The 26,661-nt window shown below is 39.0% G+C and overlaps 1 protein-coding gene across 1 annotated transcript in view; it reads right to left on the bottom strand.

Annotated features, from left to right (window-relative positions):
• Positions 1–26,661, bottom strand: part of mindy3 (MINDY lysine 48 deubiquitinase 3) — a 134,171-nt gene that overhangs the window by 64,123 nt on the left and 43,387 nt on the right. Inside the window, exon 10 of the mRNA XM_060824940.1 lies at positions 24,907–24,987. Coding sequence (XP_060680923.1) covers positions 24,907–24,987 — 81 coding nt within the window. The remainder of the gene's footprint in view (positions 1–24,906; positions 24,988–26,661) is intronic.

Raw genomic sequence — 26,661 nt, 5'->3', positions numbered from 1 at the left:
GTGAAATTCCAGGGGCCGTGTGGTTCCAACAATATTAGACATGCTCAAACAGCATATTTCCCTATTCTTTTACTCCAATTAAAGAGGAGCATTGATCGTCCTATTTGGCCTATCAGTAGAAGCCAATATTCTCAGCCTCCTTCAAGGTTCAACAGTTTAGTACCAAAGCAAATGGGTTCAATAGCTTGTCTTGGGAATCCTGTGCACAATACGATCTTTGAATGTTCCAGACAGACAGAAGACGTAACATTTAATTACCACCGAACCTCCCACAACCACCAAAATGATCCGTAGATTCCAATCCTGATTGCCTGGAGCATAGCCACAGGCCCTCAAGCAACTATAGTGCTCTTATTGCCTGTATAATGTTTTAGGGTCAAATGCTGCATGAATGAACCAAAATATGAAAAGAAATTGCAAAAAACATTGTTATTCCCTCATAGAATAGCCATCTCAGCAGGCACCTATTGAGAAAAACATTTTGCTTCACAACTCATCCTCCTTCAGTTAAACATCCTAGTATTTTATACAATTACGCAGGTAAAATTGGATAATTCCAATGATACAGACTAAAGATAATTTACAATTGCAGTTGAAGGATTGATCACATTTCACAGTCATCACTTTATTTATGCAAAACTTGCATATTGCAAGCAGAATTTAGACTTGTGCAATTGTAAATCTTCCAAAAATATCTACAATGTATTCAAAGTTTGGGAGAAGATTTGTAGCTTGGGTGCTTGTTGTTGTGGTTCTGTTCGCCGAGCTGGGAATTTGTGTTGCAGACGTTTCGTCCCCTGTCTAGGTGACATCTTCAGTGCTTGAGAGCCTCCTGTGAAGCGCTTCTGTGATCTTTCCTCCAGCATTTGTAGTGGTTTGAATCTGCCGCTTCCAGTTGTCAGTTTCAGCTGTCCGCTGCAGTGGTCGGTATATTGGGTCCAGGTCGATATGCTTATTGATTGAATCTGTGGGAGTGCCATTCCTCTAGGTATTCCTTGGATGTTCTCTGTTTGGCTTGTCCTTTAACAGTCGTGTCGTCCTAGTTGAATTCATGTTGCTTGTCGTCATCTGCGTGTGACGCTACTAAGGATAGCTGGCCATGTCGTTTCATGGCTAGTTGGTGTTCATGGATGCAGATCGTTAGCGGTCTTCCTGTTTGTCCTCTGTAGTGTTGTGTAGTCCTTGCATGGGATTTTGTACACTATGTTGGTTTTGCAGAATCTATTTTTGAGCAGGATTAATGATTCACTTAAAGAATCAACTCTTTTTCATGCAAATTCTCAAGAGTCAGTGCCTTTTCACTATGCTATGGAAGAAAATTTTACAGCTCACAGCAAAAAAGTGAATGAATGATTTGCCTCATTGAATTCCAATTAAGAAGTTATTAAGTAAGGATTAAAAAGCATGCAATTAAAAAAAGGTGAAAGATTAAGAAAACATGGCCTGCAGCTGTTACTGTTAGGTTCCTTACTCCTTTGAGCTCAGCTATGTTTTTCTAGCAATAAGTCTGTTTGGGAGTAGGGATAAAAAGAACATGAAAAAAGGTGAAAACTTTTGTCAACTTTGCAAAGTATCCTGACTGCAACTTCTGAATGTAAGAAACTGCATAACAGCACTATATTTTTCAAAGTCCATTTTGCAATTAAGTTGGCAGAAAAATTAGCAATAAAGTAACAGGCTGAGTATGCAGAAGCTGACTAAAACACACAAAAATAGGTGGTAGCCCTCTGCCTCACTCCAACTCTTTAAAGATTACAGTATTGCCTTTTGACTTGAAGTAATTAAACACCAGTTCCAAAACATTTTAGGACAAACTGCGCATTTTAAATAGATGACTGGTTAATTCTACCTTGCTTTATTACAATGGCCTCATCAAGCTTCACTTAATATTTTTAAATAAACTTGCAATCATTTCTCATTTGATGCCTTTTGAGTTCATGCATCCCAAGTTCAAAAGTCACAGAGTGTCAGTTATTAAATTGCCACCTTCATAATACTAGAGCTGAAAAATGTGTTGCTGGGAAAGCGCAGCAGGTCAGGCAGCATCCAAGGAGCAGAAGAATCGATGTTTTGGGCATAAACCCTTCTTCTTCCTGAAGAAGGGCTTATGCCCGTAAAGTTGATCCTCCTGCTCCTTGGGTGCTGCCTGGCCTACTGCGCTTTTCCAGCAACACATTTTTCACCTCAGATCTCCAGCATCTGAAGTCCTCACTTTCTCCTAGCATCATAATACTAGGCTGGAAAAATAGATTTTTAATGAACATACTTACAGAATCAATAGATTGATAAGAAAATTTAAAAAAATCATTTCTCTCAAAAAAGTTAAGTTTCAAGTCAGTAATTAAAAACTACTTTGGATTAATACCTTATCAAAAGTTAACTAGCTATGTTCTAAAATGCATAAAATCAGAAGTGCTTGACACTGTAGTACGCTTAGTAAAGTGGAAGTCAATGGAGAATTCTACAAGGCAAATACTAATGCTTGCAACATGACTTGGCACCTTAAGGTTTCATCCAATTGTTATGAACATTGCTAAATGACGCATGCAAAAACACTGCAGCTCCTGAAAGTCTGAAACAAAACCATGCATTTTCAAAAACTCAAGTTCAGTTCCAAAAGAAAGGATAGCAAGTTAACATTTCAGTCCAGATGCTTTGGCAACAAACAAACCATTTCCTTTTCAGCAAGTCTGAGCACAGCCACAAAAGAGTCACTAGTATTTCAAACATGTTAGAGGTATATGCGTTGAATAACTACTGTATATACTCGTGTAAAAGTCAATTTTTTTAGATTATTTTCCAAGGTTCAATTTATAGGGTCGATTAATACACGGGTACTAGTTGAGGGGGAATGAAATTCACGCTGCAGTTTGAAATACCGCATTATCAGTGGAAGTTGTTTTGATCGCACAACTAATCCCGGGTAAAGAAGAAAAACAATGAATTACGGTAAAGGTAATTACTGAATAAAAGCAAAAGAAACAAGAATGAATTACAGGCAGTAAATTTTACTTATACATACTGGTATGAAAATTTAACGTCAAAGATTCATTGACACTGTGCAACATCATCATGGCCTGGTATATAATGGCACACTTAAAATGAAATTTTATTAAATTCCGCGTGTGTAAGCATCTTGAACTTTTTTGCCAAATTCATCCATTTCCTTCCCATTTACTCTTGTACATTACAAACTTCAGCAACATTAAAGAAATTGTCAAAGAATTAAAGATATATGTAGCTAATATATCTCACTTATTCAGATATAATGGCACAATTAAAATGATTATTTTTTTTAACGATATTAGCTTTTGGAATGTCTAGTGAACAAAGTACGATAAGTACCAATAGATTTAGTACCGGTTTTAATGAATGAATGAATCAAAACATGCTGTAGTAAACCAAGTGAGCAAAGTAGAATTATCAATGAATGAATAGAAATGCAATACCTAAACAATGAGCGACGAGTAGAGATACCAGTATGAATGAATGAATGTGATTTCGTTTATGCAGGATAATAGGAAATTGCAGCTGCCTTTGTAAGAGGTTTATAATGCAATATGGTAGGGTTGACTTTCACACAGGATATACGGAAAATGCAACTTTTTTTGCCAAAAATAAGGGGTCGACTTTTAGACAAGTATATACGGTATTAAGATGGCAGTGGCCCTGTCCTTTTGCCACAAAATTACATCTGCTTTGCAGGACTTAAGTTTTACCATACAGGGGAAGGTGTTGGAAGAGCTATTCTAAAGACCAGTCAAATCCTTGACTGATACACAAGGCCTGAAAGAAGGAAATCTCCTAGCTTCCCAAAAATACATTGAAATTATCTGTACATTTAAGATTTCAACAAGAACAAATGGTTGGTCAGTTCTGCATCCAATTTAACTGTATAGTGTTTACTATCTGTTATTAATCACAGGTACAGATTTATGTAAAATGCAACAGGACTCATTTGTATTAGAACCAATAAGAATCTTTAAATGATTGGACTCAAAATAGATTAAAATGAATTTATGGAAATTAAAACATTTGTATTACAATATTATTTAACCTGCTTCTCCATATATTACTTTCTTGGAATACTCAAAATTCAGCCAGAGTTAGATAACATTAACATGATTTAATTTTATCAATGAGAGATTAGTACTTCTGGTATAATGCAGTTTAACAGTAGATTCTTAATCCTGAGGGATAATACATCTCATTCACTGTATGTGCATGAATAATTTTTAGTTTGTGAAGGGCATTAACTTGCTACAAGAATGTCTTCTGTATGTGAGAAGACACGAACAGTTGAAAAGAATGTGTAAGATCATAAAAATCATAACAGCAAAGTACTGCAGATGATGGAATTATGAAATAAAAACAAAGTGCTGGAGAAACTTAGATTAGGCAGTATTTGAGGAGAAACAGTTCACATTTTGAGTCAAGTATGACTCTTTATAAAAGCTGCAGTGCACTAGAAAAGCTTTTAACCTTGTTAGGAAGGTCACAGGGACATTGGCTGAAAAAGAGAAGAGAATGAAGAGCAAGTCAACATATGTCCCCATGGCAAAAGACAAAATAATTGGTAATGGTAATAGAGAAGGGATATAAATGAAGAGCTGGAGTTAATGGCAGAAGAGTCAGGAAAGTGGAATTGAAGATTACCAAATCAGTCTTTATGTCATTGAATGGGAAGCACAATTGTTGGGCAGAATGGCCCGCTTCTGCTCCAATGTCTATGGTCTTGTGAATCCACCAGTTTCTCTCACTATTCTTAATGCTCACACAGAACTCTGTAGTCCTTACGTTAAAGGCTCATGTTATAATAGCGGCATAACTAGACCACTCAGTTTGCAACATCTTTACAGCTTATAACTAGCTTTGCAATCTAAGTATTTTTGTTTTGTAAGCAAAAGTGTCATCCACATGAACCTGCAGAGTAAAACACGAGATAAAGACCTGACATTCTTAAGGTGTAAGTATGTTGAAGACAGCATAAGAGTCAGCAATGGGAGAAAAGGAGAAAATTACCAAAGTAAATAATCATCCTGTCTGATCCAATTGTCAATTTAAAGTCAATAGTGGGGAAGCTTCTAGAAACAATTATTCAGCATAGAATTATGAGCTATATAGATAAAGGTGGGTTGATTAGGAAGAGTCATCATTGATTTATAAAGGAGAAATCATGTCTAACTAACTTGGAGATTTTATTTGAAGAGGCAACAGAATGTTTGGCAAGGGTAACACTGGTGATGAGGAGTACATGGACTTTCAGAAGGTGTTTAATTCAATGCCACACAATAGACCAGTGATAGCACATGGACATAAAATTAACTGTGACAACAAACAGTAATGATGATAATATTTTTGGGGTGGAGGAAAGTTTGTAGTGGAATTCCCTAGGGGCTCTTGCTTTTCCTGATATATAATGGATCTAACTCTTACAAGGGTTTAGAGATGGCAGAAAATTTGAAAGAATTGTAAACGTGAACAATAGAGAACTCCAAAAGGACAGCCAAGTTGGTTGAGTGGGCAAAAAAGTTCCAAAGCAGAGAAGTGCGAGGTGAAGCATTTTGGTAGGATGAACTCTGGAAGACATATCATAACGCAAATAATTTTTGCAGGGGTGGGTGTGCGTGTGGTCAGAAGCAATGGAACCTGTGTGCATTTTGCAGAGATCATTGAAAAATAAAGTAGATAATCTCATCTCACCGGGTATAATGTACAAGAGCCAGGAGGTGCTGTTGAAGTTGTACAAGACACTTGCTGGACCTCAGTTAGAGAATTGTGTACAATTCTGGGCAATATATTTTATGAAGAATGTGAACTCATGGCAGAGAGAGCAGAAGCAGTTCCAAAGAATGGTTTCAGGGATGAGGAACTTCAGTTGAGAGGATAGATTGAGAAGTTAAGACTGGGCTTGGAGAGGTGGTGGTTAAGAGGAGGTCTATTTGAGGCCTTAAAAATCACAAATCACACATTCCTGTAGAAGGGCTTATGCCTGAAACGTTGATTCTCCTGCTCCTTGGATGTTGCCTGACCTACTGTACTTTTCCAGCAACACATTTTTCAGCTTTAAAAATCACAAATGGCAGGTTAGAGTAGATAGACAGAAACTGTTTCCATTCATAAAAGGAACACGAACAAGACAGCAGATGAAAGCTACTTGCAAAAGAAGCAAGTGTGACATTTGGAAATACTTTTTGAATAGGAAAGTGGTTTGGGTATGGAATGTTGGAAGTGTACTGGAGACAGGTTCAATTGAGGTGTGTAAAATGGCTTTGAATAATCACTAGAATAAAGATAGCGTGCAAGGGAAAGGTATGGGGGATAAAAGGAGATTGGCACTAGGGTAATGAAGCTCAATTAATAAGTTAGAGTTGAAATGACCTTGTGTGCTGAAACACAATTTTGTAAATCCCGTGATAACAGGCTGTTCCTCCTCCTCCTCTCTGGATTAGTCACAAGTAGATTTGTCAGATTAAAAACAATTCTAAAACTGGAGTACCAACTTCTCAGAATTTGATGTTCTAATTTAAACAAAAACTTCAGCTTACATGTAACAGCTAGGAAATTCCAAATGGAATTTGGAGGCCAGGTGTAGCTTTATTGCTGCTACAGTGTAGCAACATTTTATATAATTGAAATCTGTTGTTTGGTATGTTCCATAGGTCTCAAAATGCAAATAGCTTGTAAAGCATTTGGAATTTACTAGCCAAAGGAATTAAACTCTTGAGTTTACAGCTTTCAAAATCAAAGTGTGCAAGTTTACTTTCTCCCCTGAGTGCTATATTTATTCATTTCCACTTCTAGTTTAGGCCAACTCTTCAAGCTGGTTCCAACTTCAGGCTCCTGAGATTCTTTGGTCTCAACCTGCTCCTTTCCCACTAACCAGTCTCTTTAATGCATATATGACCAGGGCAGTCTATTGTATTGACAAACTCGAAAGAAAAATTGGGAAAAAAAGATGAAGTCATGAGAATGAGAAAGGAGTAAAGAAAAAAAAATTGAGCTCAACAAGAAAAAAAGGAATTTCATTAGTTTATTAATATCTTCATCTGGAAGTTTATGAAAGGCTGAGAATCATTGGATGGGGTACAATGAAAAAGCAGGTATCTACCACCAGCCTGCTAACAGTTGTCATGCACTGACTGATGTGAGAAAGCTAAAAATTTTAAACCTGAAGTTCTTAGAGCAACTTTAAGTACTAACAAAAAGCTTTTATTTTCTGCATTGTCTGTCAGCATTACAGTTATGATTTATAGCACAGTTAAGGGTTTTCCTCAAAGTACCTTGAAGCTCAAGTGAGATGTTGGAGAGATGCAATGAACAATCCAAATCCAATCCCTAAAGTTCAACTTCCTTTTGGCATCAGGTCTTTTGCAAATGCTAAAACTGCCTGTTTTAGAAAACTTTCCACCAAGCTGAACTGAGCAATTGGCCACCCCATAATGCAGACACATTTTCCACACAACTTAATGTGGATTTTGAAGTAATAATGCTCATCCCAGCTTCAGATCACTGATCAAAACTTTTTCCCATCGAAAACCACCAGTCCATCGGGCCTAGTGAGCTTCTGACAATGAGGTAAGTGGGCTGAAAATGATCCTTTGGAAATAGAGAGCTGAGATAGGTGATCTCAGTTTCTCAGCTCACCAAATGGATTCAATGGAAATCAGTGAAAGGTTCATGTCTTTCACTTCAGATCAAGGCAGTTTTCTATTAGGCATAATTGGCATAATCAATCTCTAGCCTGGATTAGTGATGCTGGAAGAGTACAGCAGTTCAGGCAGCATCCAAGGAGCAGCGAAATTGACGTTTCGGGCAAAAGCCCTTCATCAGGAATACGGTGGTGACATTACTCCTGATGAAGGGCTTTTGCCCGAAACGTCAATTTCCCTGCTCCTTGGATGCTGCCTGAACTGCTGTGCTCTTCCAGCATCACTAATCCAGAATCTGGTTTCCAGCATGTGCAGTCATTGATTATGGTGGGGTAAAAACAATCTCTACCCTATTTACTGTGGTTAAGACCACAATTAAGAAGCTTATATATGCATGACTAAAACGAAGGAAGGATGAAAGACATTATTGTCAGGACTGAATTTACATCCTGTCCAAAACAAATTCTTTTCCTCTTGCGAACTTTAAAATTCAAACCTACTACTGCTGGCCAACTGGATGAATTCATTCCATATTTCAAAAAAAAAATCCTTACATGGACTTCAAACTCAGAATGCAATACAGAGCAACACTATGACTGATCACGTAAAACATGCTGTTTAGTACACCATGTTCTAGAGACAGAAGCATGCAACTGCCAACTTACTTGAACCCAATGTGCCATTTAAAACTTTTCTTTAAAAAATACAACCTTTATGAAAATGTTATTTCAGGATTTTTCTGGCATGTTGAACAAACTCTCAATTATAATGCCAATAAAAACATATTTCATCCAGAACACCTAAAAACAGAATACATATTGGTTTCTAGAATGATTAACTCTATTCAAGTTTAATTGTTGTCAGAGCAATTCTCTCTTACTTGGGCTGTATATCACACAGTCCAAATTAAGATCCCACAAAATAAGGTAATAACAGTGACCAGAATTTCTTGTAAACATCAAGAATGAAAAGCAAATCAAATATATTGCACTTGGGTAGGCAAAAGTGAGGGCTGCAGATTCTGGAAACCAGAGTCTAGATTAGAGTCTTACTGGAAAAGCACAGCAGGTCAGGCAGCATCCGAGCTAGAAAATCGACGTTTCGGGCAAAAGCCCTTCATCAGGAATCTATTGTACTTGGGTGCCAAAAGGATGGTAGGTCTACATCATGGAGGATATACACAAGTTCCAGGATTCTGACAGTGACAGTTTAAATAAAAACTGTGATATAATTCCAAGTGAAGATGGTGTGGGGCTTTGAGGGGAACTGTAAACGGTGGTGACATTTATCTATGGCTCTTGATTTTCCAGGTGGTAAAGTTTGGTGCTGTTGAAGGAGCCCTGATGGGTCGGTGGTGAAGGTAATGAACACTGAGGGTGTAGATGGGGTGTCCTGGGCAGTGTCATGCTTCAAGCGCTGTTGGAGCTGCAGCAATCAGGCAAGTGGAAAGTATTGTTTGATTGACCCAGGCAGACAGGCATTAGGAAGACAGGAAGCCAAAGTGTTCAGACAACTGGTATATAAACTCAGGATATAGATAATGGAGAAACTCAGCAATGATAAGGTCATTGAATGTCAAGGGATGATAGCTAGACTCTCTTTTGTTTGAGATGGCCATTGCCTGACACAAGTGTATCACAAATATTACTTGTTACTTGGCAACTGAAGCCTAGGTGTCACCTCATTTCGGTCCAGACTACTTTAGTATGTGAGGTGGCACGATTCGTAACGAACACTGTACTACCATCAACAAACATGTCGACTTCTGATTTTATAACAGACAGAAGAAGTAATTGACGAAGCAGCTGAGGATTGTGGTATCAAGAACACAACCTTGAGAAGCTTCTGCTGTGAAATCCTGAAGCTGAGATGATTGACTTCCATCAACCAGAACCATTTCTCAATGGCAGGGTACAACACTAACAAACCTTTTCCCAAATCTCAATGACTGATTTTGCTACGGCTCCTTGATGCCATGCTCAGCCAAATGCTGCCTTGATGCTAAGCTTGCTCACTCTTATCTTGCATCTTAAGTTCAGCTCTTTCAACCATGTCTGAACCACAACTGTAATGAGGTAGGATCTGAGTGGCCCTGTCAGAACTAAACGAGCATCACTGAACAGGTCATTTCTTTGTAAGTGCTGACAGATGGCACAGTAAACGCCCTCTACCATCATTATCAGTTGAAACCTTCAGGTCAGTTACTAGAACCGATCTCTCAGATTTGGGAGCTTTTAGAAAGGACTTATCAAATTACCTTTACAGTCCATAATAAGGGAACTATCAGAAAACAGTTAAGTAGAACCCTGAAGAGTTGAGATAGATGCAATTTCTCTAGACTTTAGCCTTTTTAACATGCTAAGAGGAAAACTTCAAATATTTGTTTTGGTGTATCAATTAGATCATGCTAACTATCTTCTATGCTGAGAGAGCGCGCTCATTTCTTTCTTTTGTAAAAAAGTTGTGTTCTGCTATTTTAAAAAAATCTATAGTATCACATGAATATGTCTCAGTTACCAACCATAATGTTAACTAACCAAACAAAATGAAAGCTACAAACTAAGAAGAAAGATTTAGTTCCAATTTGTCCAGTAGTACTATTAACCAAGGTTTTTACATTACGACAGGCTGCTGTTTGACTGGTCCATAGGACAGTTCCCTTCATTTTGGCACAAAATCCTAGATTGCGTATTTTTCAGGAGCTAGGCTCTGAGTCATTATTTCATTTAGGGTGGCTCAGTGGTTAGCACACTGCTGCCTCACAGCACCAGGGACACGGTTTTGATTCCAGCCTTGGGTGACTGTCTGTATGGAGTTTGCACATTCTTCCTGCGCCTGCATGGGTTACCTCCAGGTGCTCCTGCTTCCTTCCACAGTCCAAAGATATGCAGGTTAGGTGACTTGGCCACGCTAAATTGCCCATAGTTTTCAAGGATGTGTAGGTTAGACGCATTAATCAAGGGAAAATGGAATAATAGGGTACGAGAATGGGTCTGTATGGGTTACTTTTTGGAGGTCCGGTGTGGACTCGGGCCAAAGGGCCTGTTTCCACACTGTGGGGATTTTATGATTTAGACTTTGTAACAGTTTTACACAACTAAGTGGCTCGCTAAGTTAAACCATTAAAAGCACATGTAGGTTAGACCAGGTAAGGATGGCAGATTTCCTTCACAAAAGGATATTTGTGAATCAGGTGGGTTTTTATAATAATCACTATGTTTGTTACTAAATTAGCTTTTTTTTCTAAAACATCTGATTTTACTAAATTCAAATTTCACCATCTGCAGTGGTGGGATTCAAATCCATAATCAGTCCACCAACCTAGAGTCTCGGATTACTAAATGGACAAAGTTGCCATAGTCCTAAACTACCACAGAACTGCATTAGACAGACATGCCTGGGAGGAGTGGCACCTTCATGGTAACCTTAGGCAGTCCAGAAATTGAACCCATGCTGTCGACATCGTTCTGCATCATAAACCAGTTGTCCAGTCAACTGAGTGTCACAACCCGGACCTGTTAAAGAAAGGTTGTGTTTTACTAACATGGTTGAGTGTTTTGAGAAAGTTTAACGTGGGTCAATAAGAATGGCGTATTTGAAGTAGCATGGATTTTAACAAGGTTGATAAGGTTCCACAAGGCAGATCAATTATGAAAATTTAAAAGTTAATGGGATTCAAGACAAAGTGGCAAGCTGCATCCGAAATGGAATCCAAGATTAAACCACAGCTGAAATAATCTTGCAGTTGTGATCACTATCCCTGCAGGTATGATCGCACGGTGAGGGTACACAAAAGATTTGAGAGTATTTTTTTCATGGATTGAAGCATTCTACTTGCGTGGAAGGATTGGGTGGGCTAGTGACTTTTTGGAATGGAAATGGTTGGAGGAGAAAACTAACTGGTGTGAATGGAAGGACCCTATCATCCTTGGCTGAGGTCACACAGTCAGTAGGGTCTGGATTTAGAATTAAATAGGCAATTTCGAGTTGATTGGATGGGGAGATTTATTTTCCCAGAGTGGTGGTGGTTGGAACTCTTTTCATCAAATGGTACGCAGAGACAGAGATTGTTAGACTCTCATAACATTTAATGGAGACACTGACAAAGTGGTTATATCCCAGGTTTAGGGCCATGGCAGGTGATGAAATAGGAATTCAACAAATTTCTGGAATTAAAAAAAAGGATAGGCTAATTATCATCATATTATGACCATCAATGGCTGTAGACATTCTTCCAGTTCACTAATCTGCCATCTGCCTGGCCTGGCCCACAGGTGACTTCAGACTCACAGCAATGAGGCCGACCCCTGAGCAATTAGGGATGGACCTAGATTCAGACACCCACCCATGAGCAAATAAAGAAAACATGGGATATGCATTTCAGCTGCAGTAACCTACAAGGTGATGGATTAAGAGTTGGATAGCGGATTTAGATTGGATGGATCAAGTCATTAAAGGTTAATTGCAAATGTATATGATACAAACACAAATATCCCTTACTGCAAATGTGTAGACTCAAACAATTGTACATAAATAGATTTGTTTCTTATTATTGAAGGACTACCTTATTCCTTTGAAGGAAATTAAATACTGACTTGATACATTATTCCTATTAAACTTACTACCTTATTTGGTCCTATTGAGTTCAGAAATAAAATGGTCACTATAAAACTGCAATTTCTTTTCCCCAAACACAATTTTAACGTCTTCACGAAGACTAAACAATCTGATTTATAATCAGGCATAAGTAGGAAAACTTCCTGTATTTTTTTAAGATAACTCCAGATGAAAATTTCAAGCTGAATATTTCATTGCTGAAATTAATAGCTAATTTACTTTCTCCAACAAGCTGGATTTCTAAATGTTGCACACTGATGCAGAGTTCAGATTGCATTCCCTCTCTGGAATTTCTGTACAGCAGAGAAAGGAAAAACACTGAAAGCCAAGGTTATTATCTAAAATTAAAATGACTTACTATTTACAGCAGACAGTTTTCTTAAAATTAGCCAAGATTTTTTGGAAATCTATTGAGAGCCAGGAAAGTTATTTGGACTAGTTATAGCCTCTGCTGAGTGCAAAATGTCAGTGAGAATCATTCCAGTAAGCTTACTGAGGAACAATTACTGAAGACAGATGATCAAAGTAAAATAAGCAAATCTTTTCAAACACAAATAAAATGTAATATTTTAAATAAAAATATGCTCAGCACCTTTTGTGGATTCCTCAGATACTGAGGCAGTCTGTGTATGCAGCGAGAACCAGACAGCATTCAAATTAGGTTTTACAAGGGATTTATGCCACAAATACCAGACATTGACCTTGGCTAACAAGAATGAATCAAACCACCATTCCTTGACATCTAATGGCATTATTCCTGCAGAATCACACAGTATTAACAGACCAGAAACTCAATAGACCAGCCATAATCCTACAGCTGCTAGGAGTGCTGGTCAGAAGCTAGACCTTCTGTAGTGGGTAACACCCCATTCAATTCCCAAAGCTGGTCCACCATTCACATTGCACAAATCAGGAGAGTGAAGGAGTACACTCCACAGGACTGGATGAGTACAGCCCTAGCACCATCCATCAGAGTGCAGTATGCTTAATCGGCACTCACTTCTACCATGTTTAATATTCATTACATCCACCTCTGGTGCACAGTGGCAACAGTACATACAATCTATAAGATGCACTATAACAAATTGACAAGCGACCTTTGGGAGCACATTCCAAACCTCCACTATGTAGAACATCACCAGCAGCTGGCACGTGGAAGACCACCACCTGCAAGATCTCCCAATATCATTCCGACTTGGAACCTCATATGATCATAGGATACTCTCAATCATATGCATGTTCCAACACAACATGGACAGTAGTGCTTCCAGAATTTGGCTGACGGCCACAATCTCAAACCGTTTAAGGGTTGACACTAAATGAATCTTGCAGTGATGCTCACATCCCACGAAAGAACTTCAGAAGTAGGATTCCAAAAAACATACCACAAAAAAATTCTTGGTTTGTCCTATGAACAGTCTGCCTTAAAAGGAAGGTATTTCATACTTGATTGGAGACTGGTTGTGCAACTGGACCGGACAGGTCATCTTGGTAAACACCATCACTTTATATTGCCCAGGAGTTGATCAAGGAAGTAACATGAAATAATTACAGTTTCAGTGCTGAAAGCAGGAGCAGTATTGTTTTTAAGTAGACAGCACAAAGCTCAATGCATTTGTTTAGCTTTTTTTTGATGCTCTTACTTGTAATGGAAAATTATGAAGGTGCTAAATTTCCTCTTTAAATCTGTTTTAGAAAAGGAGTTTTTCAAAAATTGACAATTTCAAACTAATTACTTGGGCGCTTGAGTTAATTTAGACAAAGGACTGCTCGAAAGAGACTAGAAGCAATAAACAACTAGATGCTATTGGTCATAACACACACTGATTTGTATTTGACAAAAATCTGAAGAGTTAAATGTGGCTCAGTAATTGAGGTTAAAAATGAAAGCAGTATTAAAAAATCCATTTATTGCTCAGGAACGGAAACATATTTCATTAATTTGTATGTACTACAACTGTCATAAACAATAGATTAATTGTTGGGTTAAAATAAACCATCGTAATTGGAGTGCTCCATACCATTAATAAGAATAAAATCTACAGATTACCCCTAATAAAATGCCTTATTAGATAAAAGTAAAACAGAAAGCATCTGCCACATGTAAATCCATTCATATTTTTATTCCCAGTAACCAACATTCTCAGAAAATATCCTTGCTGCAAAATTATTAACTTATGGCAGACAGCAATGAATTGATGCAGAAAGCTGCCTTAAAAATGTTCTGCGCGCTGGTGTGTTTCTCCAACTGGCATTACCTTAAAATCAACCTAGTGCAATCCCATTGAGGTCAAAGGTGAGACTTCTTTAGAGGAGAAAGAACCTTTAACCATCAGCTGTGACAAGGTAGGGATGTAAAACTCATTAATTCTCACCAACATCAAAAACCTACTTGAGGAGATTACTCAATGCAATTGTGGAGAGAGAAACTTGATACTACAGATTGGTTTCATCTCTGTCAGCACTGTCATTAATTTTATCTGATGGAACAGCTGTGACAGCATGTCTTTGCCTTATAATAACAAAAGGCTATTGGGCACCTTAGACATGCTGGAGACTACTCCAAAATGTCACTAGTTTGTTCAGTTCATGGTGACTTAGATTATGTGTTTCTAACCTAAACAGTTATAATTTAAAAATAATTTACAATAGCAATATGCATAAAAATGGGTGAGATTACAATTGATTCTTTGTCTTCTTTCAGAACCTATTGAGATTAGATTCTGACCATTTAACATGTTCAGATTAGGTAACAGATTGCTCATTGAAAAACCACTTTTACTGCAAGTAATCTTTCAGAAATAAACTTAACTTTCAAATTTGGACACTTCTTATACAAATACTGCATAGACCATGGAATATTCATGTTTCATTCTCCAAGATACAAATGTAGTTTAATCACATAGTATATATTTTTCAAAAAAGACATGTGCCATTCTTATTTTTCTCAGTAATTAATATTCTAACAATATAGACATCACTAGCTAAGCCAGTATTTATTCCCCATCCTTATTTGTCCTTGAAAGGACGGTGGTGAGCTGCCTTGTTGAACAACTACAGTCAATGGGGGATATATACAGCCACAATACTATAAAGGCATTGCAGAGTTTTGATCAAGTGACAAAGAAATGCAGTACTATTCCAAGGCAGGATGTTAGGTGGGTTGGAGGGAAATATGTAGGTGATGTTCTCATGTATCTGCTGCCCTTGTCCTTCTAGGTTGCACAGGCTGAATGTTTAAAAGTTATTATTGAAGGAGAACTGGTTAAGATGTACTGCATCTGAAGACGGCACACACCGCTGTGTCAGTGTTGGAGGAAATAAATGTTGAAAATTGTGAATGGCTTACCAATCAAATGGGCTACTTTGGCCTGAACGGTGTTGAGCTTCTTCAGAGTTATTGTAACTGTGAAGTATCCAGACAAGTGGAGAATATTCCATTACCCGACTGACTTGAATATTGCATGGCTTTGGGGAGTAAGGAGGGACATTAATCGCTGCAGAATTCCTAGCCTCTTACTTGCTTTTGTAGCCACAGTTATCATAAAATTCCAACAGTACGGAGACAGGCCCTTCGACCCAAAAGGCCATATCCCACCCAAACCTATTTCCCTATCCTATTATTATACATTTATCCCTGACTAATGCATCTAGCCTACAGATCCCTAAACACTACAGGTAATTTAGCATGGCCAATTCACCCAACCTGCAGTTAATTCAATTTATTTCACATAATATAAAGTATTGAGTGAAGGCAATCTTTGGATTGTGGGAGGAAACAGGAGCAGCCAGAAGAAACCCATACAGTCACTAGGAGAATGCATAAATTCCATAGTCACCTAAGGCTGGAATTAAACCTGGGTCCCTGGCGCTGTGAGGCAACAGTGCTAAACACTGAGTCAGATTGGTCTAGTTCAGTTTCAGGTCATTGGTAAATCACTGATGTGGATAATTGGAATTGAGTAATAGTAATGTATTGAATGTCAAAAGGAGATTATTAGATTTGCCCATGGTGGAGACAGTCATTTCTTGACCCTTGTGCATTATGGGCTTCACTGCTACTTGCCAGGGCAAGCCTGAACATTATTTAGGTCTCGCTGTGTAAGGAAAAGGATGGTTCAGTACCTGAAGAATTACAAATGCTAATCTTTGATACACATTCCTACTTTTGGTGTAATGACAGTGGGAGACACAGCGAAGAAGCAGTTGTAGATGATTGGGTATTAAGTCACTATCCTGAGGAACTTCTGCAGTGATATCTTGGGGCTCAGATGGGAAGCTGCAACAACCACAAGCATCATTCTTTGCATAAGGCATGACTTCAACTAGTACAGAATTGTTCCCTTGATTAGCAGTGATTCCAGTTTTATTAGGGGCCCTTGATGCCATACTCTGTCAAATGCTGTCTTGATGTAAAGGGCAGTTAATCTCACCTCACCTCTGAAGTTCAGCTTTTTTGTCCATGTTTGGATCAAAGCTGTGATGAGGTCAGGAGTATACAGGCTCTGCTGGAACACGAATGACTGCTTGACTGTGCTACTGACTTTCCTTCACTTTGGTGATAATCTAGATTAGGCCGATAGGTAGGTAACTGTCTGGGTTAGATTTGTCCTGCTTTTTCTGGACAAGACAAACCATTTTCCATTACAGCTGTATTAGAACAATTTCACTAGGGTGCAGGGCTCATTCTGGAGCATGTTTTCAGTGCCTTTGCTGGAATTTTGCCAGGGCCTAAAGTCTTTGTGGTATGCAGTGCCTTCACTCAATACTTCTATTATGTGAAATAAACTGAATTAACTGAAGTCAGGCATCCACTCTGCTGGGGAAGTCAAGATAGATCGCCTACTTGGCATTTCTGACTGTTGATGGTTGTAAACACTACAGCCTCGATTTCTGCTTCTAATTGTTGGGCTTCTCCAACACGGGAGATAGGAAAGTGTGGACTCTCCTCCTTCAGTTAGTTTATCAATTAGCCATCATTACTACAGGTGGGCATAAATGCTTAGTATATATATTACTCTGTGACAATAGGATCTGCACCAAAAACAAGGTCGCATCAACTGGATTGAAAAGGAAATCTTAACCACACATTTCAAAACTTTCTGAAACCCTAATTAAGCCACAAAACATCATGTAGAAAATATAACATGTCATATTCAAATTGGGTTCCATCAGAACTCCAAGCAAGAAATTGAACACATTCCGCAAAGCCATCCAGAATTTATTACACACTCAGAGGCAAAAAGGGAAATTATGATTGCTTTTCCACATTTTAAGCCTGAGACAGCAAGGTATTGTTGGTTTCCCTTTTTCTCCCCATTCCTTACTGAAGTCAGGCAAACAATCTTCCATAAAGCCTAGGTATTGAGATCCAAATATTTGAAATAAATATACAGCTAACAAATTAAAGGTGAAATATTGTTTATTAACAAAACATTTTAAATTAAGAACAGGAAAGAAGATAAGTTATAAATCATAAGTTTGGTAAAACCAGAGTTTAAAAAATGTTAATGTGAGTTAGAACTTCCCAGAGATCACTGTCCAATTATTGCTTCCCTAGTGAACTCAGTCCAGTAGCTTTTCCTTCTTAAAAAGGCTCCTTTCCAGCCAGCAACTGAAGACAGATGGAGGGCCAAAGGCAGGCTGCCAACTCAACCTGGAGTCTTGCACTCCCTATGGAGGTCAGCAGCAACTGATTTCAAATCCCAGAATTGTAGATAATTTTAAATCAACCCATCCAGAGATGTTATGACACATCTCTGGTATAGGTGGGACTTGAACCCAGGACGTCTTTCTCAAAGGTAGGTATAAGAATCGTATGCTTAAACAATTTTACAAGCTCAGATTCTGATTACATTAGAAAGATACATACTTCAGGATTTATGTGGGCTAATTGCAAGGTAATTAAGCTAAGTTTGATATATTTAACACATCAGTTTTTTTTGAGAGATGATGAGGTAACTGTAAAAGCATTATCTATTTGATCATAATAAGCCTTGATGTTTTGTTTCAGAGCTGGTTGGAAGCAGACAGCTCCATCACCAAACCTAGACCTTTTAGATTTAGCTGAAATGTTCATACAATACAGGGATTCAGAACATTTTAAAAAGATCATGTGATCAATGTCAGCCATTTTAGGATTCTGGCAAGGTTGTCAATTTTTAAAAGAAACAAGTTAAATATGAATAGATAAGACAATACAGTTTTCTTTGGCATTTCTCTTCACCCTGTCTGGTCACGACAATATATAACCCCAAATTTTACTGTTTCATCCTTAGGATGTGGACACTACTTAAAACCCTCTCATTTGCATTTACTCCCCATCTTTGGTTGCCTTATGTGGGGTGGCAGGCTGTTATCACCTGGAGTTTAATATACTTAGTTGGCTTGTTGAGTGAATTCAGGTGTAAGTGTGCTTTGATGGGGATTGGAATCACATGGTCCAAACTAGCCAAATCAGTGGGTTTCTTTCCCCAAAAGATACTGTAAGTTTCAACATGGTTACACCTAAGTATATCAGCTTCCTTTTGTTTTCTAAATGGACCAGAAAAACGATTGAATTCAATCAGACTCACTGATAGAGTAAGATAAGACAGCGTAATGGTAATGTCATTGGTCTAATAATCCAGTACTCTCGGGTAACATTCACAGTAATGGATTAGATTCTCATCATGGCAGATAGTGAATTCAAAATCTGTAACTAAAAGGCCATTTTAAATATGAACACATAATTACAGGTGATAGCAAAACTCCATCTGGTTTACTTATAGCCTTTAGGATTTATTCATGTTCCAGAACCCCAGAAATGTGCTGACTCTCAAGTGCCCTCCGAAATTACACAGACAGCTGCAAGCAGAACCTCAAGAGTCCATGGATGGCACCTTCCAACCTGTGAACATGCCCAATATTTTTTGGGGTATACCTACACCAAAACGTTCAAGATGGCAGCTCACCTCTACCTTCTCAAGGGCATTTAGGGATGGGCAATAAATGCTGGCGCAGTCGACATTCTAAGAATGAAAAAAATAAATCAGTACAAATTCTAAAAGAACTGGGCAGACCACCTGACATCAATTTAGGCACAGAAACTACAATACAAAAAGGTAAAACATATCCTTTAGACCATGTGATGTCTTCATTACAAATATCTGGGCATGTGCCAAAATTGGGAGAACTGATCCACATACTAGAGTGGGGTACTGGAAAAGTACAGTAGATCAGGCAGCATCCGAGCAGCAGGAAATTCGACATTTCGGGCAAAAGTCCTTGATCAGTAATGCCCGAAATGTAGATTTTCCTGCTCCTCGGATGCTGCCTGACCAGCTGTGCTTTTCCAACACCACACTCTCGACTCTCATCTCCAGCATCTGCATTATTCACTTTCGCCTGATCCACAGACTAGTCAAGTAACAGCCTGATGTAATCATACTCTAAATAATACCTCTCCAAAAATTTCCAAGGCACAACTGTCACCATGCCTGGGCACACCTGCAGGACAGACCTACCAATGATATACAGTCAAGGAGTTGCTGCACTGAGAGTCCTCAACGATAACACAGACTGCATATAATGTCTTGGCGTCAGCTCAAACATGGACAAGGAATCTCAAGTTCTGAAGGTTAATTGGACTTGAAACGTGAACTCTGCTTTGTCTCCACAGATGCTGCTAGGTCTGAGCTCCTCTAGCAATTTCTGCTTTTGTCATGCATCAGAAAGTTTTCTATTCATTATCAAGTATTACACCAATATAACTGATGAATCATTGCTACTCCACATTGACCATTACCTGTTGTAAGTGCGTCTATCCATGACAGCAACAGTCAGAGCAACCACTACACATTCTGCAGACAAAATCATGTCTTTACATTGCAAATACTTTATACTATAACTTCATTGTTTTAATAGCAGTGAAATGGAAATTGGAAATACCCTTGAGAAGGTAGAGGTGAGCTGCCGCCTTGAATGTTTTGGTGTAGGTATACCCCAAAAAATATTGGAAATGTTCACAGGTTGGAAGGTGCCACCCATGGACTCTGGAGGTTCTGCTTGCAGCTTTCTTTGCAATTTCAGAGGGCACTTGAGAATGATTAAGAACTCGTGTATCAATGAGCACCCAGAATAGCAGACAAGCAATCAGGAGCTCCCTGTAAACTAATCTGAGCCAAGTTACTGGTGTGGCGAACACAGTGACATTTATCCATGTATCTATTCTACATAGTATTATGTTTATGGATTTTGAAATTGTGATGTATGGGTTTTTCTGTATGTCCGAAGGAATTAATAATTAACTGGAATGTCATGATTACAGAAACATTTTTTTTAGCAAGGTAAACAACTGTGCCTCAAAGATTCCGTTAGATATTTCTGAACTTTTTTTTAAAGCTTAAAGGAAATACCCATAGCTTAGAGAATAACATTTTCAGTCTTACTTTCAATTTTGGGCAGTTCAGGAAACAAGTCATATCAGGCGTCTAACAAGATGGTGCCAGCTACTGTTGACTCCTTGCGAGCTCCTGTGTCCAGATTGGAGTTTCCTATTTCCTACAATCATTCTACACTCTTTAAACTTAGTAGCATACTTCTAAACATTACTAATAACTGTTTCATTTAAACGCAAGTTTGAAGTTCCTCCGATCCTCAAAGCCAGCTTACTGGATGAAGGCAGCAGACCATGTGGTGCCTACGACCCATCCGACCACTCCGGATGGAGGCCAGGCCAGCTGGAGGCAGCTTATGAGAGCCCCAGGCTTGGGGCCTGCCAGAAAATGGAGGAACCCGAGAAACCCGCCCCAGGAAGGAGAACTGACATGAAACGCTCCTGACCCCAGAAGAGCCTGCCTGACATGAAATCTGTTAGAACATACCTTGGAAAGCAGCTCAAACACCTCTGCAAAAAACATGGCTGGACCCGAAGCAACAAATTAGCAGCAACTGAAACCAAGAACTTCTCTACTGGGCCAAAAGCACACTCCCTTCGGTAAAATAACTACACAGTCAAATACTTGCTACACTGGATCCTAAGCAGACCCTTGCAAAAATACACTAAACTGCAATCTACCTGCTTCACAGGTAGGATCACTTAACTGGAAGCAGTAACAATCCACTCCACCATTCCACTCAAATGTAAGAAACCTGCGAGGAAGCGGGGTAAGCGTGCCCACCTGCTAATAAGACTGAGACTATGCGGTTTTAAGATCCCCCTCCCCTCAATGATTGCACAGCCCAAATGATTGCAACCTTCAAAATGAACAGGAGCAATATTTCAGAAACCAGCTGTGCAAGTTTCCCTCCCAAGTCATGCATCATTCTGACTTGGTATTCTGACACGGCAGTAAACCCTTCTGCGAATTAAACCAAACACACAAGTTCACCTTGCCTCGTAATCTGTTAATGTATAAAGACAGAGAACCACCTACGTTCCATTATTTAAAGAAAAAAAAAACAATTTTATTCTTTAACTTTAAAATAAACATTAAACAACTATTTACAACACAAGCCTCCTTTCTCAAAGATCTATTATCTATCTGCCACTCTATGATAATGAACTGAGCCAATAAAGCCCCTATTGAATTTACAGCAATTCCATTTTCAAAACCAGACAATGGCTGGTTGTTGATCTTCCTCAGTTTGTAGATCTCCCTGGATCGTCTTCAGTCTTCCACTGCAAAGATGCTTCACACACAAAAAGGTACCTTTGAAGAATGTGCTGAATAGCAGTCTTTCAAATGACAGATGGTGATGTTTCTGGCTAACTGTCCAAAATGTCTGCTTTTTATACCCCATACATCAATTGCCTAATTGATTCGATGTTGTCAAAACAGCAAAATTCAAATTCAATTGGGTTTTAGTATCTTAGGGCATAATTTAAACTGATTGGCTAAATCAAACTGCTGTAAAAACAATTCAGGTATCTAGATTGCAACAATGTTATAGCTTTCAATTTTCCAGCACACACTGACTGCGAGTGAGTCACATGACACTTGCCTGCAAACTCTCTCAAGGTAAACTACACACCTACAACTTCATAACACTTGGACATATACTAACTTGTCACTGGTGGATTAGAATCCTGAAATTTCTTATCAAATGACATGGGGAAGCAACAATTCAGAACGGTAGATCATCAATACCTTCTCTAAAGAAGTTATGGTAATTCAGTACAATCATATCAGCCATGTCCAATAAAAGATAAAAAGTGGAAATGCTTCTGTAAAGAAAAATCCTAGTTTCTGCTTATGGTGATGTTCCCAAGATGGCATACTTCAATGTTTATTCTTTTCAGAGACATCATGAGAAAATAAACTACAAAAATAATTTGCTTAGCTATTCATACTTCCTTCCCAACATCCACTGTTGTAAATGTTTTATTACAGATAATGTATCAAGAAAAAAATAAAACTGTGCTCAAAGTATTTGGAGTATAATTTTTCAAAGGAGTTGTTTCCCTTTAATTCAAAAATGAGCTAGTAAAGTCCAACCATTTACAGTTGTTACATTCCTCAAAACCTTCTAAATGATGAATTTTGCAAACAACAATCCACACACACACTTCACATGCACAGTATGAGACACATGCATTTTCTATTCCATAATTTTTTCATTTTTATTTTTATCTTTAAAACTGTTCGTAGGCTAAGATTAGGTTTGCAGTGGGTGGAAAAAGGTACACCTACTTTGCACAACGGATGCAGGTTCAGTGTTGGTTGGAGAAGGCAGAGGATCAACTCCAGTGCTGTTTGGAATAGGCTGATTGGGGCCATGTTCAGAAGTCCGCTGGTACCTTGGATGAATACACTACCGCCGTCACAGAATTTAATCAGCAAGTGTGTGGAGGACTGCATACCAAGGAAGTCAATCTGGGTGTTCCTCAACAGGAAACCCTGGATGAATCAGGATATACAGAACCTGCTAAAACCAGGCATGAGGCCGTCAGGTCACGAGACCCACTCAAATATAAGGAATCCAAGTATGACCTTCACAGAGACATTAAGACAGCCAAGGACCAATACCGATCCAAACTCGAGACCCAGACAGACAACTGTCGACTATGGCAAGAACTGAATTACATCACAGGTTCTAAAAAGAGATGGTGCAAGATAGCAGACGATGAACATCCTTCCCACACCATCTCAACGCATTCTGTGCTTGCTTTGAGCAGACTTGCGGCAGAGAGGTGACACCCATTCTGACAAGTACTGACAAGCACTGACAAGCATAACCCAACAGTCACTGCATCAGAGGTCGGATCAGTTTTCTTTGTGTGAATCCAAGGAAAGTGATGGGACTAGATGGAGTACCAGGCCGTGCACTCAGAGCACGCGCAGGTCAACTGGCAGAGGTCTTCTTGGGCATCTTCAACCTCTCCCTGCAGCAGGCCACTGTCCCTGCCTGTTTCAAGAGGGCCAACATCATCGCTGTGCCTAAGAAGGGTCATGCAGCATGTCTCAATGACTACTGCCCAGTGGCCCTAACTTCTTTGGTAATGAAGTGCTTTGAAAGGCTGGTCATGGCATTAATGTACTCCAGCCTCCCCACTACTCTTGACCCACTCCAATTTGCCTATCGGACCAACAGATGCCATATCACTTGCCCTTCACTTCTCCCCAGAACATCTTAACACCAAGAACAGCTACATAAAAATCCTACTCATTGACTACAGTTCAGCCTTCAACACTTATCCCCTTGAGACTGATTAATAAACTTAGTGATCTCTGCTAAGACCCACTCTCTGCAACTGGATGCTCAGTTTCATAACCCAGAGGCCACAATCAGTGAAGACTGGGAACATTATTTCACCCTCAGTAACATTCAACATTGGAGCCCCGAGGGTTGTGCACTCATTCCCCTATTGCACTTGCTGTATACCCATGACTGCATTGCCAAATACCAGACTAACACCACTTACAAGTTCGCTGATGACACCACCATTGTTGGCCGTATCTCAGATGGTGACGAAAGAGACTACAATTTTCTTGGACTCATGTGGATGCACTGGTTAGAAAAAACTCAATGTCTCCTCTTCCTCAGGCCGCTGAGGAAATTTGGCATGACAGCGAATACCCTTGCCAACGTTTACAGGTGCATCATCGACAGCATTCTGTCTGGATGTATCACTACCTGGTATGGCAACTGTACCATTCAAGATTAGAGACAGTTACAGAGAGTGGTGAACTCGGCCTAGGCAATCAAAGACCAACCTCCCATCTATAGAATCCATCTACCAGGCCTGCTGTCAAGCAAAGGCCACCAGCATTCTCAAAGATCCATCCCATCCTGGCAATGTTTTTCTACAACCTCTATCAGGGAGAAGGTATAAAAGCCTGAACACACGTACCAGCTGGTTTCAAAGACAGTTTCTACCCTGTTGTTAGAATACTGAATGGACTCTCAAACTTTTAACATTCGCCTGTACCTGTGTTTTTGTTTTTGTCACTGCTTTCCTATTATTTACTTATCTATGCTACTTAACTATGTGATCTGCCTGTATTGCTTGCAAGACAAAGCTTTTCACTGTGCCTCGGTACATGACAATAAATTCAATTTAATTCACAGATAAGCAAAATTATGAAAGAAGGACATGTAAAATGTGAGACTTCAGGGAAAGCAGCATTTCTCGAATCAGAACAGTGAAAGTTACCTTTGCGAAGAATACAGTTAGATGTGTTTCACTGCCAAGTATCCAAACTGGAAATTTAGGAGACTTCAGGTATGCTCCAACCTAAAATTGAATCACAAAATGTTAAAAGCATGCAAAAGTCCATTAAACGCTATAAAGGACTTATACCGAGATATAGCAGCTGCATATTCAACCTTTTTACAGCTTAAGTTACCTGGCACTTTACATTGGCTGCAAATAGTTATAAGTCAACAACACCAACCGTCAAGAACAGAGCCCATTCCTAATTGTTGAATGTGACAATAAATGCAATGTCAGTTCTATTATACAGTTAAATCTTTTCAAATGAATTTTCAGTAGAAAAACATTTCCAATGTTCAGAAGTCATTAAAACGTAAAATGTTTAACGAGTACCTGCAGGAACAATTGCATCTGACAAAGATAGAGAAGTTTGCCGCTAATCCCACCATAACAAACTTTACGCAATTAATTGATCGAGTATAAAGTGAGGACTGCAGATGCTGGAGATCAGAGCTGAAAATGTGTTACTGGTTAAAGCACAGCAGATTAGGCAGCATCCAAGGAACAGGAAATTCGACGTTTCGGGCCAGAGCCCTTCATCCATTCCTGATGAAGGGCTCTGGCCCGGAACGTCGAATTTCCTGTTCCTTGAATGCTGCCTAACCTGCTGTGCTTTAACCAGCAACACATTTTCAGCAATTAATTGATCACCCATATCATTGAACACGACAAGTCTGAGAATGCAGTTATTGGTCTGTGCCATCTGGTTGGTTTTTCCCTTCATCTGTCCTGTTTTCAACCGCTTTCTTGTTAGCTGTTTTATTTTTTGTTATATCATTTACTATTTTTTTCAGGGTGGATGGATTGGTGCTGTGGTGTGACATGGTAAGTCAAATGGTCATCAACAGCTACATCGGAAATAAAGCTGTGGAGATAACATTACCCTAACTGGCATCCTCTCCAGCTTCTCCCTTCAATCTCTAGTACTTCTCAATTTCTTACTAGCATTACAATTTTTAAACTTTTCACATGTTTACTCTCTTTTTATGGCTGTATAATACTCATTACTGTCTTTACCTACTCCTGCTCTGAGAGTCATAGAGCAGTACAGCACAGAAACAGACCCTTTGGTCAAACTCATCTGCGATCAGATATTCTAAATAAATCTAGTCCCATTTGCTAGCATTTGGCCCACATACCTCTAAAACCTTTCTATTCATATACCTGTCCAGATGCCTTTTAGTTGTTGTTACGTACTGGTCTGACACCACTTCCTCTGGCAGCTCATTCCATACACACACCACCCTTTGCGTGAAAAAGTTGCCCTTTTAAATTCCTTGTAAGTTTTTCCCCTCTCACCTTAAACCTACACCCTTTCATTTTAGAGTCCCCTATCCCAGGGAAGACTTTGGCTATTCACCCTATCATTGCCCCTCATGATTTATAAACTGCTAAAGCATTCTTGAAACCAAACAGCAAAGTCCCTTAGCTGTGCAGGTTACTGCTGGGTCAGACAGGTGTGCAGGTTGATTGCTCCAGTTGATCCACTTCCCATGTGGTCACTTCCTTTATCTCTCTTCTTCCTTTTTAAAGTGCCATTGTTTTGATCTTTTTCTCCCTTCCAAAGTTCCAAAACAATGTAACAGCTCATAAAATAGTATTCCTACTCCTAGCTTTCTAGGAAATCAGCTCCAACACTTAATCAATAATTGACAAATGACAGATTTAGGGGAAAATATCAATCGAGTTCAAACA

The sequence above is a fragment of the Hemiscyllium ocellatum genome, chromosome 5 (genome assembly GCF_020745735.1).
Source record: "Hemiscyllium ocellatum isolate sHemOce1 chromosome 5, sHemOce1.pat.X.cur, whole genome shotgun sequence".
Lineage (NCBI taxonomy): Eukaryota > Metazoa > Chordata > Chondrichthyes > Orectolobiformes > Hemiscylliidae > Hemiscyllium > Hemiscyllium ocellatum.
The sequence above is the reverse complement of the archived record's forward strand: the minus strand, read 5'-3'. Positions and strand labels throughout refer to the sequence as shown.